The sequence below is a fragment of the Lissotriton vulgaris genome, chromosome 12, assembly GCF_964263255.1.
Source record: "Lissotriton vulgaris chromosome 12, aLisVul1.2, whole genome shotgun sequence".
In the NCBI taxonomy this organism is placed as follows: Eukaryota; Metazoa; Chordata; class Amphibia; order Caudata; family Salamandridae; genus Lissotriton; species Lissotriton vulgaris.
In genome coordinates, this window is record NC_141700.1 from 69,166,302 (window position 1) to 69,179,700 (window position 13,399).

The window sequence follows — 13,399 nt, forward strand, 5'->3', positions numbered from 1 at the left end:
ATGATTGAATTTTGCATTAGATACAGGTTGGTAATGACTCAGAAATCAGTTTTCATTATACAGTAGTTACTTTTGGAATAGTTTTAAGTTACTTTTAGATTACTTTGAGTACTGAGGGTGGTATGCCTAGGTACCACGCCTAAGAATCTTACAATACAAAGTAAGTAAGATTTTTTATACTTTGCAGTTTAGTTCTATTTTCCCCATACAAACATCAGTTCAACACTTAGAACATTTTAGGCCCAAAATCTCTTAACATGGGTGCCTATGGGAGTAAAAGTGTTTGCGGTTTCTCAGGTAAGTGCACAACTTATGAGAGGGAGTTTTGGGGGTTAGGACCAAGAATCTCCATGGTCTAGATGGGCGCTCGAGTTGCACCAGCAGCAGCACTGGGGCAGCCAGGTGCAGAGACCATGGGCCCAATGTTAGACAATAGGGCCAAAGGGGCCTTCGGTAAGAGACTGCTGACAAGCAGGCCATTAGGTGTGGGAGCAAACTCCTGGAGTTAAGGTCAGCACAGGAGCTGCACCACAAGCGGCACTTGTAAAAGTCTTACTTACTACGGGTTGTGAAATCCTAGGTGTGGTATCTAGGCATACCACCCCCAGTACTCTAAGTAATCTAAAAGTTACTTAAAAGTATTCTAAAAGTAAATACTGTATAATGAAAGTGCTTTCTGAATCATTAGCAACCTGTAGCTAATGCAATATTCAACCATAACTGCACTGCATCGTGAAATCCTGAAATCCAAGTATATTTTACCTACCTGTACCAAGTCCTGCTTTGTTCTAGAAATAAAATACAAGTATACCTTTTTTATACTTACCCAATTGGTCTGGATTCAGTCTCTGAGTATGTGGATCAGTCGTGATTGAGTGAATACATTAAATGCTTAACACACCCTCTGGATAAGTCTAACTCCTCGCCCACACTGACACAAAGAGAGCTGTTAGTACTTACACAATTTAGCCTCTGCTATACATCTGGGGACTCCCTGGTCTCTGTGCACTGGGGGAAAACGAAAAGGATCATGCAATTACATTAAGTGGAAGGTGACTGGTATCACCAAGAGGAATCTGACATCAGGAGGCGCACATCAGCGTGATATAAGAGAAAAAAACAGAAATGGTAAGGAAAAGCACTTTAGGAGAAGGATCTGATTGCTCCAGAGTTTTCTGTACCTCTTCCCACTTAACACTGGTACTTTCATATTAGTTTTGACCTCTGTCATTTCATAAGGGATTATATTTCTAATGTATTATATTTTTCATATGATTTTTGTGATACTTATTGATTTTTTTTATGGCATCTTATATTTTAAGGAATACTCATACATCACTTTTAGAAATGTTAAATATGTAACTATAAATAGATACATAATTAAATACATTAATCCCCAAGAACAAATAACATAAGGGCAATTTTGAGCTAAGATGAAGATGCTACTGGGTTCTCTTGCTATGTCCAAATACCACATGGAAGGCAACTGCTGTCATATAAGAATGCACATGCAAAGAGACAAGTCAAATCTCAGAAAGTACCACCTAATATGTGCTCGTTCAATGCCAATGTGAAAAGAGGTGCAGCGTATCGTCTTTGAAACAGTGAAAAACTATTTACTTCAGAAGAAGAAGCCATGGAAATTGCCCTCAATTTGTCTTCCTTATGGCAACAGCATTGATTGATCAATTTGTTCCCATGATAAGGACAATTCGTTGATAATTGTTGCACATTTTTTTGTGTTACAGATCACAGAGAAAAGAATCAATCTGAACATGGCATGTGAGCATTCGACTCTTAGTGTTCCTAGAATGTACAGGCCCAGGATGCTGTGGATTCGAAGGTCAGCTTTCCTACAAGTTGCTCTCGTAAATGTTTACATCTGAATAAATTGACCTGTAAACTCCCACTACATGCATCTGCACATAGCTCTTGCCACTTAGTTATCAAGAAAGATCAGAAAGTAAACAGTAATGAACTTTTCAAGAAAGCATTGCAACTAAAACTGAAATTACTTACGATGTCATCAAACAGGTCCCGTACACCCCTTACAACCAGAAGACACAAAAGTGGCAGCATAATGGCGAACCATGGCAACGTAGAGATTGCTGGAACAGTCTGAAAAGGACAGATGAGATATTCAGAATCAACACATCAGAGCACAAACAACAAGGAAGAAAAACTGTTTCCCACAGTTTTCACTGGTGAGTCCCAATTTTTCTTCAGTAACTCATTTCAGTATTATGACCACATTGTCAACATTTTTAGTATTAATAAATTGGTTATGTCTTTGGCCTGGAGACATAAGATGATCCTAACCCAGTCTATGGTTCTGTGACAGACTTGCCCCACCTCTCTGATTTCAGGAAAGCAGCCATATCATTAGACGAATCATCCTGCAGCCTAAGTGTGAGCTTTTGTTTTCCTGTGAAAATAGGGACTACTGACCCAGAGCAATCAAATGTTTTGGTGCCAGCGATTCCGTGCACTCTTTGTGGAGCTTGGCGATGCCTTGATATCACATAAGTTTATAGATGAGCATAGATGTTTGCCAGCACCACGTCATGCAGATCTTTGTACTCATGCTTCTCAACACACAAGGAAACCAACTTAACAAAGTTCACTTGAAAGTAAGGTCGCTCTAAGGCTCAACTGTAGAAGTAAGGCTGCAGCAAAAGCGATCCAGGTTTCAAGATTGTCATCCAGTTGTCTCTCTGTCTTCGTCAACACTGTAATGCTTGAGCTGATGCTGACAACATTGAGAAAGCTGCCTTGATGACAACTATCAATTGGAGAAACAAATAACAATGCTGGTATGGAGGACTTCACTTTACTAGAAGGATGACATTGTTTAGAAATAACCATGGATAAGGGACATGGAGAGGGAAAGATCATCCTGCAAACCCATTTCACATTTTCCATTACTCTTCTGGGTAAACCCATTAGTTTTGAAAGGTGTGGGAAAATTTGTACAGGGTTGTAGGATGTCGAAGCCTTAAGGTGTCAGAAGCGTAGGAAAAAAACCACAGCGACCAAGCCAAAAACCCTTGCAAGAGCAAGGATATGACTCCAGCTGATTCAATAACCCAAGGATAGTGTTTGAGCACGAGTGTATTGTGCTCCGACCCCCACCCCATCACTAAGGATACACTTTTGCATGCAAAGCACACTCAGTGGATATTTGGGGACTCACCTGCAGGACAATAACAAACAGGAAGTAGAGGTTGGCAGCACGGTGGAACTGCTCGAAAAGATTCAGCGGGAGGAAAGACAAAATATTGTACTTCGAGGTCTTGATTTCATTGCCCTGCAAAAAAAGAAGACAAGCCAGTGAGGAAATGCTTGGACCAACTTCATGGTCTCGTATTATCAACTCTGCTTTGTATATTAGAAATCTGGAGTTATCACATCAGTTTTGTATGTTGGTTGGTGTTTGGCCACACCCGGGTGTGCCTGCGTTGTTCTTAACATTTTAAGCAAACCATAAGATATTTTTCTGAAATTTCGTCTTTATGGACATTGCATATTCCATTATTGACAATTTGTGGTGGTGCGGTTGGAGCTCAACTGAAGTGTATCTTTTAGCATATTTAAGCGCTCCACCACCTAGTTCAGTCTTCATCCCTAAATCTGCAAACCATACATTTATCACAAAAGAGCATATGTTTCATTGAGTAACGCAAGCTGAAACTGCTGCTTACATTTCTATTGGTGACTGCACAAGACCCGATCACTTTTCTCACATTCTGGCCCAGTGTTTTAGTGCTTTTGAAATCAGAGACACTGAAACAGCTAATACAAAAATGAAGACCAGTACTGTTGCAAGCCAAGCGACAGAAAGTTTGAAGCCATAAGAAGCTATGGCGGATGGAGGCTGACCCAAAGCCACTCAAAGAAAGCATAGCTTACAATAAGTTCACCATGAAAGGTGCAAGTGCCATACATGTTAATTAAAAATAACACATGGATTGGAGCCGCCATAGGTTTGACATTTGTACTGCATGCTCCTGGCTTTGCCTAGGCTTGTTTTTGTACTAGAGAGCAAACTTAGCTAACAGGATCTGAAAAATGGATGCTACACATCTATTTTTTAGATATTTTTTGCAGCACTTGGTCGCCAGTGCTGCCCCGCTTTTAAAAAACTGATTATAAACACGGGTAGCCATCTTGGAAAATAAAATATAATGGATTAAGTAGAATATTGTTCCAAGATGGCCACAATATTTATAATCAGTCAGGGAACAATGTGGCAGCACTGGGGAGCATGCACTGACAAAGGCATCTGAAAAATGGATGCTATAAAAATAAAAAATAGAAATTTCAATAGCATTAATTTTCCAGTTGCTTCTATCAGTTCTTGCTCTGAGTGCTACCGGGCTACTCGAAGACTGTAAAATAATCCCTCATGCATACCAATGGAGACAAAAGCAAATGCCTCAATAGAAAATAGAACAATGGTGACACCAAAATGCTCCTGAGAGCTGATCCAAGATGTGACTGACAATCTTGCAAGCCAATGGTTGAAGATTTCAAGGCAAAATAAGCCAGTGGCAGACCGTAATCCCCTTAAAGTATGTACAGCATACACGTTGTTTGCCATGAATGGTGCAACCTCCAAAAAATCAAAAATATTTATAAAATGCTGGGTGTGCCGAATGAGGTAAGCATATGTACCTTTTGGGATTAGGGAGCGAGACAAACAAGGAGCGCCTGTGCCAAGGAAGAAGATGTCAAGCTGGAGTGTCTCAGTTGAAGGTGTAGAGGAGTCAAATAGGAAGGGCCTCAAGCAGCCCCGGGCAATGGGCAGGTGGAACTGCTTTGTGCAGGCCATTCAGGTGCGGAGAGGGCGTACCTCAGACTAACGGATGCAGGAGACTTGAGAGTACTCTTGCGGAAGTGGGGGAGGAGTTCTTTCTGCTGTGGGAGAACTTCAGGCTCTGCTCTTATCTTCTCCTCCACAAGGGGGTTAGGACTTAGATTGTTCTACTCAGCTTTAAGGTTTCCCACAGTAATGTTCTTAGAAACCTCAACAAAGCACTTAGCCTCAAGGCACATCTGTTTACCATCTTTGAGGTGAAGACTGAAAAGGTTACAAGAAGCACTTTCCAAGAGGGCTATACAAATCTGACTCGTTATCCGTTTTGTATATTTGATTTATTGCTGTTTTCAGACCTATTCGCATTGATAGAGAACCTGCCTAATAAGCAGGGACTCTTGAGCTGCCTATTTGTACTGTCCGTGTTTGCTCTTGCCATTTGACTAAAACGGCAGACACAGGCAAACTTACTGTTTGTATATAAGTGGTTTACGAGACGGAGGTGCTTTGTAATTGGAATGTGAAATTACCAGGTGTGATGTGTTGTTTCAATCACTGGAAGACGCATGTACCCCTCTGGTTTATTACGCTGAAAACCATGCCAAGAAAAAGGCAGGCATTGAGTTTAAATCCTGTAAATTACACTGCCATTCACCATTAAAGTCTTCGACATATCCTCATTGCCTACATTCCACTTGTGTACTGTAGTGTAATGGTTGCCGGAGTCTCTTAAGTTAAGAACCCCAAAGAATCATTAAGGAAGTAAAAGTCTTAGCTTAAGAGACTTCCTCTGGGATAGCATTTGTGAGGAGAGGCTTTCAGCTGCAGTAAATATGCTTTTATATATATCAGCTTGTAACTGAGTCTTAAGGGAGGAAATATGGAAAACATACACTTCACACAAAACTTAATTCCGGTAGGATGTAGCTCTTCCAATGTTTGCAATAACCACCTTGAATTCTAAAGAAGGCTGCTTTGGAAGTGATGGTGATCCGTCTGCCATTTCCATTACGCAATGGGACTCTTTTTTATTGTGGTGGGGTTGATTTTTACTTAAACTAATTTTCACCCTAAAACGAGGTTTAGGCAGTAACCACAACATATAGATGAAGTGACTTGTAATCTGACATGAATCAGACCTGTCACAGTGAAGGTGACCTTACATATGACCTCATATTCAAACAGCCCAGTTTGCCTCCTGTAATACTATTGGAACAGTCTACCACTGCCTGTGAATAGTGGAAATTGTTTAACATCTATTTTTCTTCAGCAGAGAATGTAGTTGAACAGAGGATTACGTGTAGTCTTCTTGGGCCTGGAAACTTTTCCTTCCAAAGTATACAACTGGATGTCAAAGAACTTTCTGAATCTTAACCATCACAAGATAGAAATTGCCCTCTTTGACCACTATAAACAATCCATGTTTCCCCACTACTGGCGGAAATGCCCTTTGCTGATTTTTTTCACCACTCTCACCTCTGTAGTTCAAAATCTGGATATCTCAGGACTTGGGTCCAACTTCTGTACACAGCGCCATTGGCGCAAGTGAAGGTGAAGGGTGTTGAGGATTTTCCAGCTTCACCGTGGGACCAGACGGAGTTTCCCCTGGCCCTTTCGCCACTGCCATGTGCTTTGGCTCTAGAGTCAATAGCCGCCTGGATCCGAGGGGATCCGGTGATACGAGGCCGTCGCTTGACAGTTGGTTGGGAAGACAAAATATCACTATATGCAGACGACATTCTGTTATATGTAGCGTCACCCCTCTCTTCCATTGCTAGAATCCTAAATGTCTTCACCACTTTCCGAAGGTAGTCTGCATACACGATGTACTGGACAAAATCAGAGGTATTCATTCTACACGGGCTGACCCCATGAATGCCCAAAAAATGGGAGGCACAAGTGGTGACGGACGGTTTCCAGTACCTAGGAATCTTCGTCATAACCAACCAAGACCTACTTATTTCCAAAAATCTACAACCCCCGTTGAACCTACTGAAAGAGGACGTGGAGCATTGGAGATCACTCCCTCTCTCCCTGTTGTGCAGGGCAACCCTCTTTAAAATGATGGCGCTGCCACGCTTTCTCTACATCCTCCAAAACACTCCCTTCCCAGTGCCGGAAGCCTATTTTAAAACCATACAAGGTGAGAACAGAACGTTGCTGTGGAATGGTGATGCGCCGAAAATAGCTCTGAATAAACTAACTAGGGAATGGTACGATGGGGATCACTCTCCCTGATATCCAGACATACTATCGAGCAGCACAACTGACTATAGTCAGTCAGTGTGCTCACCAACCTATGATGGAACCAGCATGTCGGATGGACCGTCTGGTCCTACAGCCGAGAGGATACTAACGCGCCCTCTATACCCTGCTGAAGAAACACCCCCTGACAGGTCCAACTGCACTTACGATTCAAATTTGGCATCCTACACTCGTTGGAATGGGGTGGAAGGATAGGATCAGGCAGGCAACACCCTTGTGGTAATCTGACCTCCTCAACAATTTGGGTAAAAGACAGGGTTCGATAAGTGGGACCTGTTGGGCCTCTCCACTGTGGGAGACATATGGTCGGCAAGGGGCTGATACCCTTTGCAAAACTGCAAAAATCTTACAAGCTAGCCCCCACCAAGGCCTTTCGTTACCTACGACTTCGACAAGCCCTACAGGCATTGCTACTGAAGGGAGAGACCCTCCCAGATCCCCCCCTCCCCCTTGAAAATTGATTGCTTGAGGAACATATCACACAAAAGATTTGGCTAACATATAAAAAACCTAGTAAATCATGTGCCAGATATGTTAATCCGCTTACGGGACAAATGGAAGAAAGACAACCCATACATGCAGGAAGAGGCCTAGTCTGAAGCACTTGCTTATCCCAGGGAGGTTGCTATTAGATCCCGCTTCCACCTGGTGCAACTCAAAATCCTACGTAGAGTCTACATCTCATGTACTATGTTGGTGTAAATGGGGAAGCGAATGGATGCACTCTGTCATAGGGGCTGCAGACTAGATGGTCCTGCCCTAAAATCCAAGCCTACTGGGTATCAATAACGCAGTGTTTGAATGAGGTATATGGGGTTGAGTTACGCGTGTCGGTAAAATGGTGTCTACTCAATGTATGGGAGGCGATATACCTGGGGAGAGGACTGGAGTAACCCTAGCACTAATGATTGCCAAAAGAAATTTTGCACAGGCGTGGGGCTCAGATATGACACTGTCCCTGAATGACTTGAAGAAAGACATGGACTGGTGTATGGTGGCAGAAAAAACTGTCTATATCAACAGAGGCTGCCCCCATAAATGGGGAAAGGTGTGGAACAAGTGGAATGAATACAGAGGCCACCCATGTACTGCTCCAGCAGCCCAGATGAGGCGGGAGGAAATGAACGAAGTGATTGAATAATAAAAGATAAATGGGAGTGACCGGACAAGCACAGTTTACAGTAGTGAAATAGGCGGTGTTATAATTGTCAATGGTGTAACCTAGAAGTGTAATTGTACATTGGTCAAGTGGTGCATATAATGTATCTGTTGTTTCTGCAATACAAAGAGCTTATAAAAAAGAATCTGGGTGTCTTTCCAGACCCCTATTTCTCCATGTCATTACACATTAGCTACACTCTACGCCGCTCCTTGAGAAAATTAAAACACCTGCTCTGATCTAAAGACTTTAGCATCATCACACGGCTAGATTATGGCATCTGAATTCTGACAGGCATCCACAAGTCCACCATGGCTTCTCTGAAAGCTTTGATGAACTTGACTACAAGACTAATTTCTGTTGCAAGACCACATCTTAGCTACTTATCGTGATTGACATGGGCTACAGTCAAAGCCAGAATTAGAATCAAACTTGTCTAGAGCACATTCAGATCTATTCAGATGCAAAAATCAGTCTGCTTGTCAGCTGCATTTAATGTGTTGGGATATAAAATCATAAGAAGGAAAGAGATATTCAGACTTGCAATCAAGAATATCAAACCCCACACAGCTGCCACCCAGTCCTTTTTCACAGCTCCATCTTTCAGGGACTCCCAACCTGAAGACATCAGTCGTCTTGAAGATTTCCTTAAATTCCACAAAAATCTAAAAACCTACCAGTGCAAATGCTATCTTTACCTAGCGCCCCTTTCCTATTCTTATTTCCATCCTGATCCCAACTATTCTTCTCCTTTGTTGAATTTGTCACAAAGCACTGGCTCATTCCTTTTCTACTTTCCTCACTATCCCCAACTGCATTTGATCCTATCTCCTCCCTCTAACATAACATTCACTCCACCTAGATGTTTCAGCTCTTCCCTTGATGCTGAGTTTTAATGTAAATTGTAATCTATTGTTCTCTGTCTCCCATGTTTTTGTAAAGAGATTCTGGTCGCTGCTGAATTGGAGATCCTGATCCTCCCTACCCATTGTTCCTAATGTAACTTACGCCAATGCGTATCTTAGGTAGAGCTGCGCTATATAACAATTTGAAATACAAATAAATAAACAGATTCAATAGCAAAGGGTACTTTATCGATTGTACCTTCAAATGTATGTCTTCTTTTTCAAGGTAAGTATTCGATTCTGTGAAGGAATAGAGGTGCACTTACTGCATACTTCGGCCTGCTAAAGCAGAGGAATGTTTTCTTCTTGAATCTGTCATGGAACGATCGGTCATTGGCTCTCACCTCCCAGGTGAAATCTAAGAAAAGTAGTCAAAGGAGGCAGATGATATGTTAGCGTTCAGTTGGTCTTGGTACCTAATGAGACATGAGTTATCTATTCGGAAGAAGAGCTTAGTGGAGATACATCAGTAGCGAGGCAGGAGTAGGAACATTATCAATACCGCGCCTTCTAATCTGGAATCCATCCATAAACCATGTGACTTTAAATTGATTTAAGGACACCACAATATCTGATGATTTAAGGACCCCACAATATCTGAAGCACATTACATTTTTGCATTAACATGGACATTTTTAAAGGTCTGATTGGCTACGTGCTTTACTGAGCTAGAGAAAAGTTAATTCGCTTTGCAAAATATATGTGTATAACGGTCCATTTAAAAATATATGTTCAAGCGCATAGAAAATGCATCAACAATTTGAAAAAAAATGACCCACTCAAATATGGCCTACGCTAAATGCTCTATTTTCACTTCTGATATCTTCTCTCTGTCGCCCCCTTCCTACACAGTCCCACTGTCATCCATGTGTACCAATGCTTATATGCATACTTTGCTGCCAGCTGCTGTTTTTATGAGCGAGAGAAAAAAAAGAGAGACATAGACAGAGAGAGGATTAGTTTTCCAAATATTAAATTCTACCCAAAAAGCATTTGTATCTTGCTAGGAGCAGCAACATCCTTCATAGTAGGCAGACAATCAGGTGTATGTCAGGGGCTTAGCCATGCAGTGATTTGAGCAGTAGAAAAGAGGGTTTGAGCTCAACCTATCACTGAACGGCAAACATGGGGTCACTTCACCCAGAATTATGCAAGGAGCTTAGCCACATGCTCTCAAGAGTTTTCTGTATTGTTTTTGGGTGAGAGGACTACATGGACAGAATTGCAGCAGTGTAGATTCATCTCTCTCTTAGTGGGTGCAATTCTCACAGAAAGTCTTAAAGTTGCGCCTGCAGTCTAGGACCTTGAATGAGTGGAGATTTATGACATTCAGCAAGTAAATGTAAATGTAAATGTACAGGAATTTATATAGCGCAAATCACCGAGCGGTTTCTAAGCGCTTGCTTAGGGAACCCGTCCTGGTATTCCCCTGTGAGATAACCCCGGCAGGGTATCCGCAAGGTGAAAGCCAGGCATCCCGCAGCGAGGGGCCATTGTGGAGATTAAGCAAGCTATTGCCCAGAGTCGCGGAGTGTGAACCCGTGAATCGAGTAGGCACCGGAGCGAGAATTGTCAAGTCCATGGACATTTTAGGACTCAAGACCCCGCCGAGCCCGGAATTGAACCCTGGTCCCGGGCTGACCTCTGCTTCCAGGTCTGCCTCCTCTAACCAGTGAGCCACACTTCTCCAAGTCTGCAATTTCGGTCTCACTTCTGGAATACATCTGTTAATTCCTGCTTGCCACAATGCATAGGCAGTTCAGCATGAGTTATCATTTATTTGAACTCAAGAAGAACCCTCCTCCCATACATTCATTTTGTGGGTACCCACGTCTCTTTCCCACCTTGCAAAGCTATTTACTCCTGTCCTTGGCTAGAGTTAACCTCCAGCCATCTCCAAGGTCAAAAAGGATCGGAGACAAGTTTAGAATAACCACAAACCTTCTAGATTGTGGATGTTCCTACACTCTCCAAGGAGGCTCACCTGTGAAATGGCCTGCTGTGGGATTTACTCATGCACAGTATTACTCCATTGTGGGGTAATATTGTGCATGAGTGAAAGAATGTCCAACTGCAAGGTGATGTTTTATCAATACCCTATATCAGCACAAAAAGATGATGGATGGAGTTCTAAACACTGTCAAACATTCACCACAGTCACAGATCTGGGTTAAATCATTTTTTTGGCTCAACATGCCACTCCAGTTTGGACCCAGCCATAGTTCAAATCAGTCTTGACCCTGATCCCCATGGGAACAGTCCAGCCCAAACTGCCAGGTCAGGTCCTATGTGGATCGGAAAGCAAGCATCCTCGACCAGTTTTGAGGTATCACCCCTCATCAGCCAGGCTAGCTTGAATCCAGTGGCATGGCAAGCATGAGAACCATGTCTGGGCATACCCATCCCACATAGGGCGACAATATCAACACAAAAAGTTGATGGACGGCATGCTGAAAATTGTCAAACATTCAGCTCCAGTCACAGATTCTGGGTTAAATCCATTGTTGTTATGCTCACCATGCCATCCCAGTTTGGACCCAGCCATATGCAAATCAGTCTTGACCCTGCTCCCCATAGAAACCGTCCAGCCCGAACTGGCAGGCCAAGTCCTCGGTGGACCGGAAAACAAGCATTCTGTGTGTTTCAAATATCAATACCCTACACATCATCAGGCATACATGTGGCAGTGCCTATGTGGACTTCACCTCATGTTCCGACACAGAAGCCTCCTGGTTGCATGAAACAGATGAAAACTGTTTTAAAGACTGTCTCTGGAATTGCAATATGCTTCAATAGTCTGCACTCGCTCTGTAGGTGAAACCTAACCATGGAATTTGTGGAGTAAGACTTCACGTTTTGATTCGGGTGCTCAGTTGTTTCATATGGTTAAAAAAAAAATCACGTTTTACGCCACTGTACTAATGCATGTATTGAAGAGTTACATGGTATCTTGTGAAATTGAGATATGTTGCCAGTAGCAAAAAAACATCACCGAAAGCCATCCCAAGCTTACTCATGATTCACACTCTCTGCCCTGCAGACATTTGTGATGGGGCACTGAGCTTAAGATGAGGCATGAGTTTGAAGTAATGTTTATTTGAGACGGAGGTTGAATTAATGAGAAGAGGGAGGTGGGGATGAGGATGAAGTAATGTTGAAGGTGAGGTGAACATGACTATGGATTTGAAGGGAGATTGAAGAGAGGTTGGCATGTTGTGAGGTTGAGATAAGTTCAGGTGAGGTGAATTTGAGGGTGACGTTGAAGTGGGGAGGGTGTGAGCTGGAGTTTATGTTGAAATTAATTTGAAGTAAAGGTGATGTGAGGAAGTGGTGAGATTCATGGGATATGAGCTTGAAATTGAGATAAGGGTGAAGAGGGTTTGAGTTTAAGTTGAGTTAAAGTTTAGAGAAGATGAGATTCACCAGGAGGGGTGGGTAAGGTGAAGTGATATTAAGGTTTGCAGAGGCTAACATGGAGGAAAATGATTCATTTCATGAACAATTAAAGTCCATCTATCATTTTCTTCACCCTTACTGCACTTATCTTTAAATGTCTACAGTTGGGAAACTACAGCAGTACTAATCTTCTATTTTATGTTTCTCTTTCATTAACAATCATTTTGCATGCAATAAGTGCTTTCCATCCCCTAAACATACTGTCAGAAAAGTACTAAACCATTAGAGTTTGAACTAGGAACCAACTTGCACCTGACCACAAAGGTGCTACTCTTCAAACTGCTCAACACAAATAGTCTCAACCACAAGTTTAGTAGGTCTTTTTCAGATTGTCAGGCATCAGGCATCATGTTTCATAGAAGAGCAGCAAATAGATTGTGTGATTGGGGCAGGTTATTTTATAACCCCAGTTAATAAAGAACAATGCCCACCTCTGGCAGATACTCTGAAATCACTAAATATAGATTAGCATGGATTCTAAGACATCTGCATAGGTCTTAGGCACATTATATTCAAATAATGAACTTCGTGACACAGTTCAGCTTAATCAAACACAGACTGAGGAATAACCAGAAATGTCGCTGGAAATTGAAGCAATGGTTAGAAGAACACAAGGTAATCCTGGCCGCCATCTTATAATAAATATGTAAGTAATAGAAGTAAATCCCTAAGGAGGGCACACCAATAGCCAAGCACTCTTAATATTGTAGAAGGTGCAGACTGCTTATTTCCAACAGGGAGTCTTTGGCTCCATCGATCATCTGAAATGTTGATTTTGTTTTTTAGATCAGAAGAAGT

The 13,399-nt window shown here is 42.2% G+C and overlaps 1 protein-coding gene across 1 annotated transcript in view; it reads right to left on the reverse strand.

Annotated features, from left to right (window-relative positions):
- ATP8B3 (ATPase phospholipid transporting 8B3) overlaps positions 1-13,399 on the reverse strand; it is a 379,813-nt gene that overhangs the window by 228,348 nt on the left and 138,066 nt on the right. The window contains exons 3-5 of the mRNA XM_086947162.1: positions 9,412-9,503; positions 3,194-3,307; positions 2,020-2,118 (exon numbers count right to left, since the gene is read on the reverse strand). Coding sequence (XP_086803288.1) covers positions 2,020-2,118; positions 3,194-3,307; positions 9,412-9,503 — 305 coding nt within the window. The remainder of the gene's footprint in view (positions 1-2,019; positions 2,119-3,193; positions 3,308-9,411; positions 9,504-13,399) is intronic.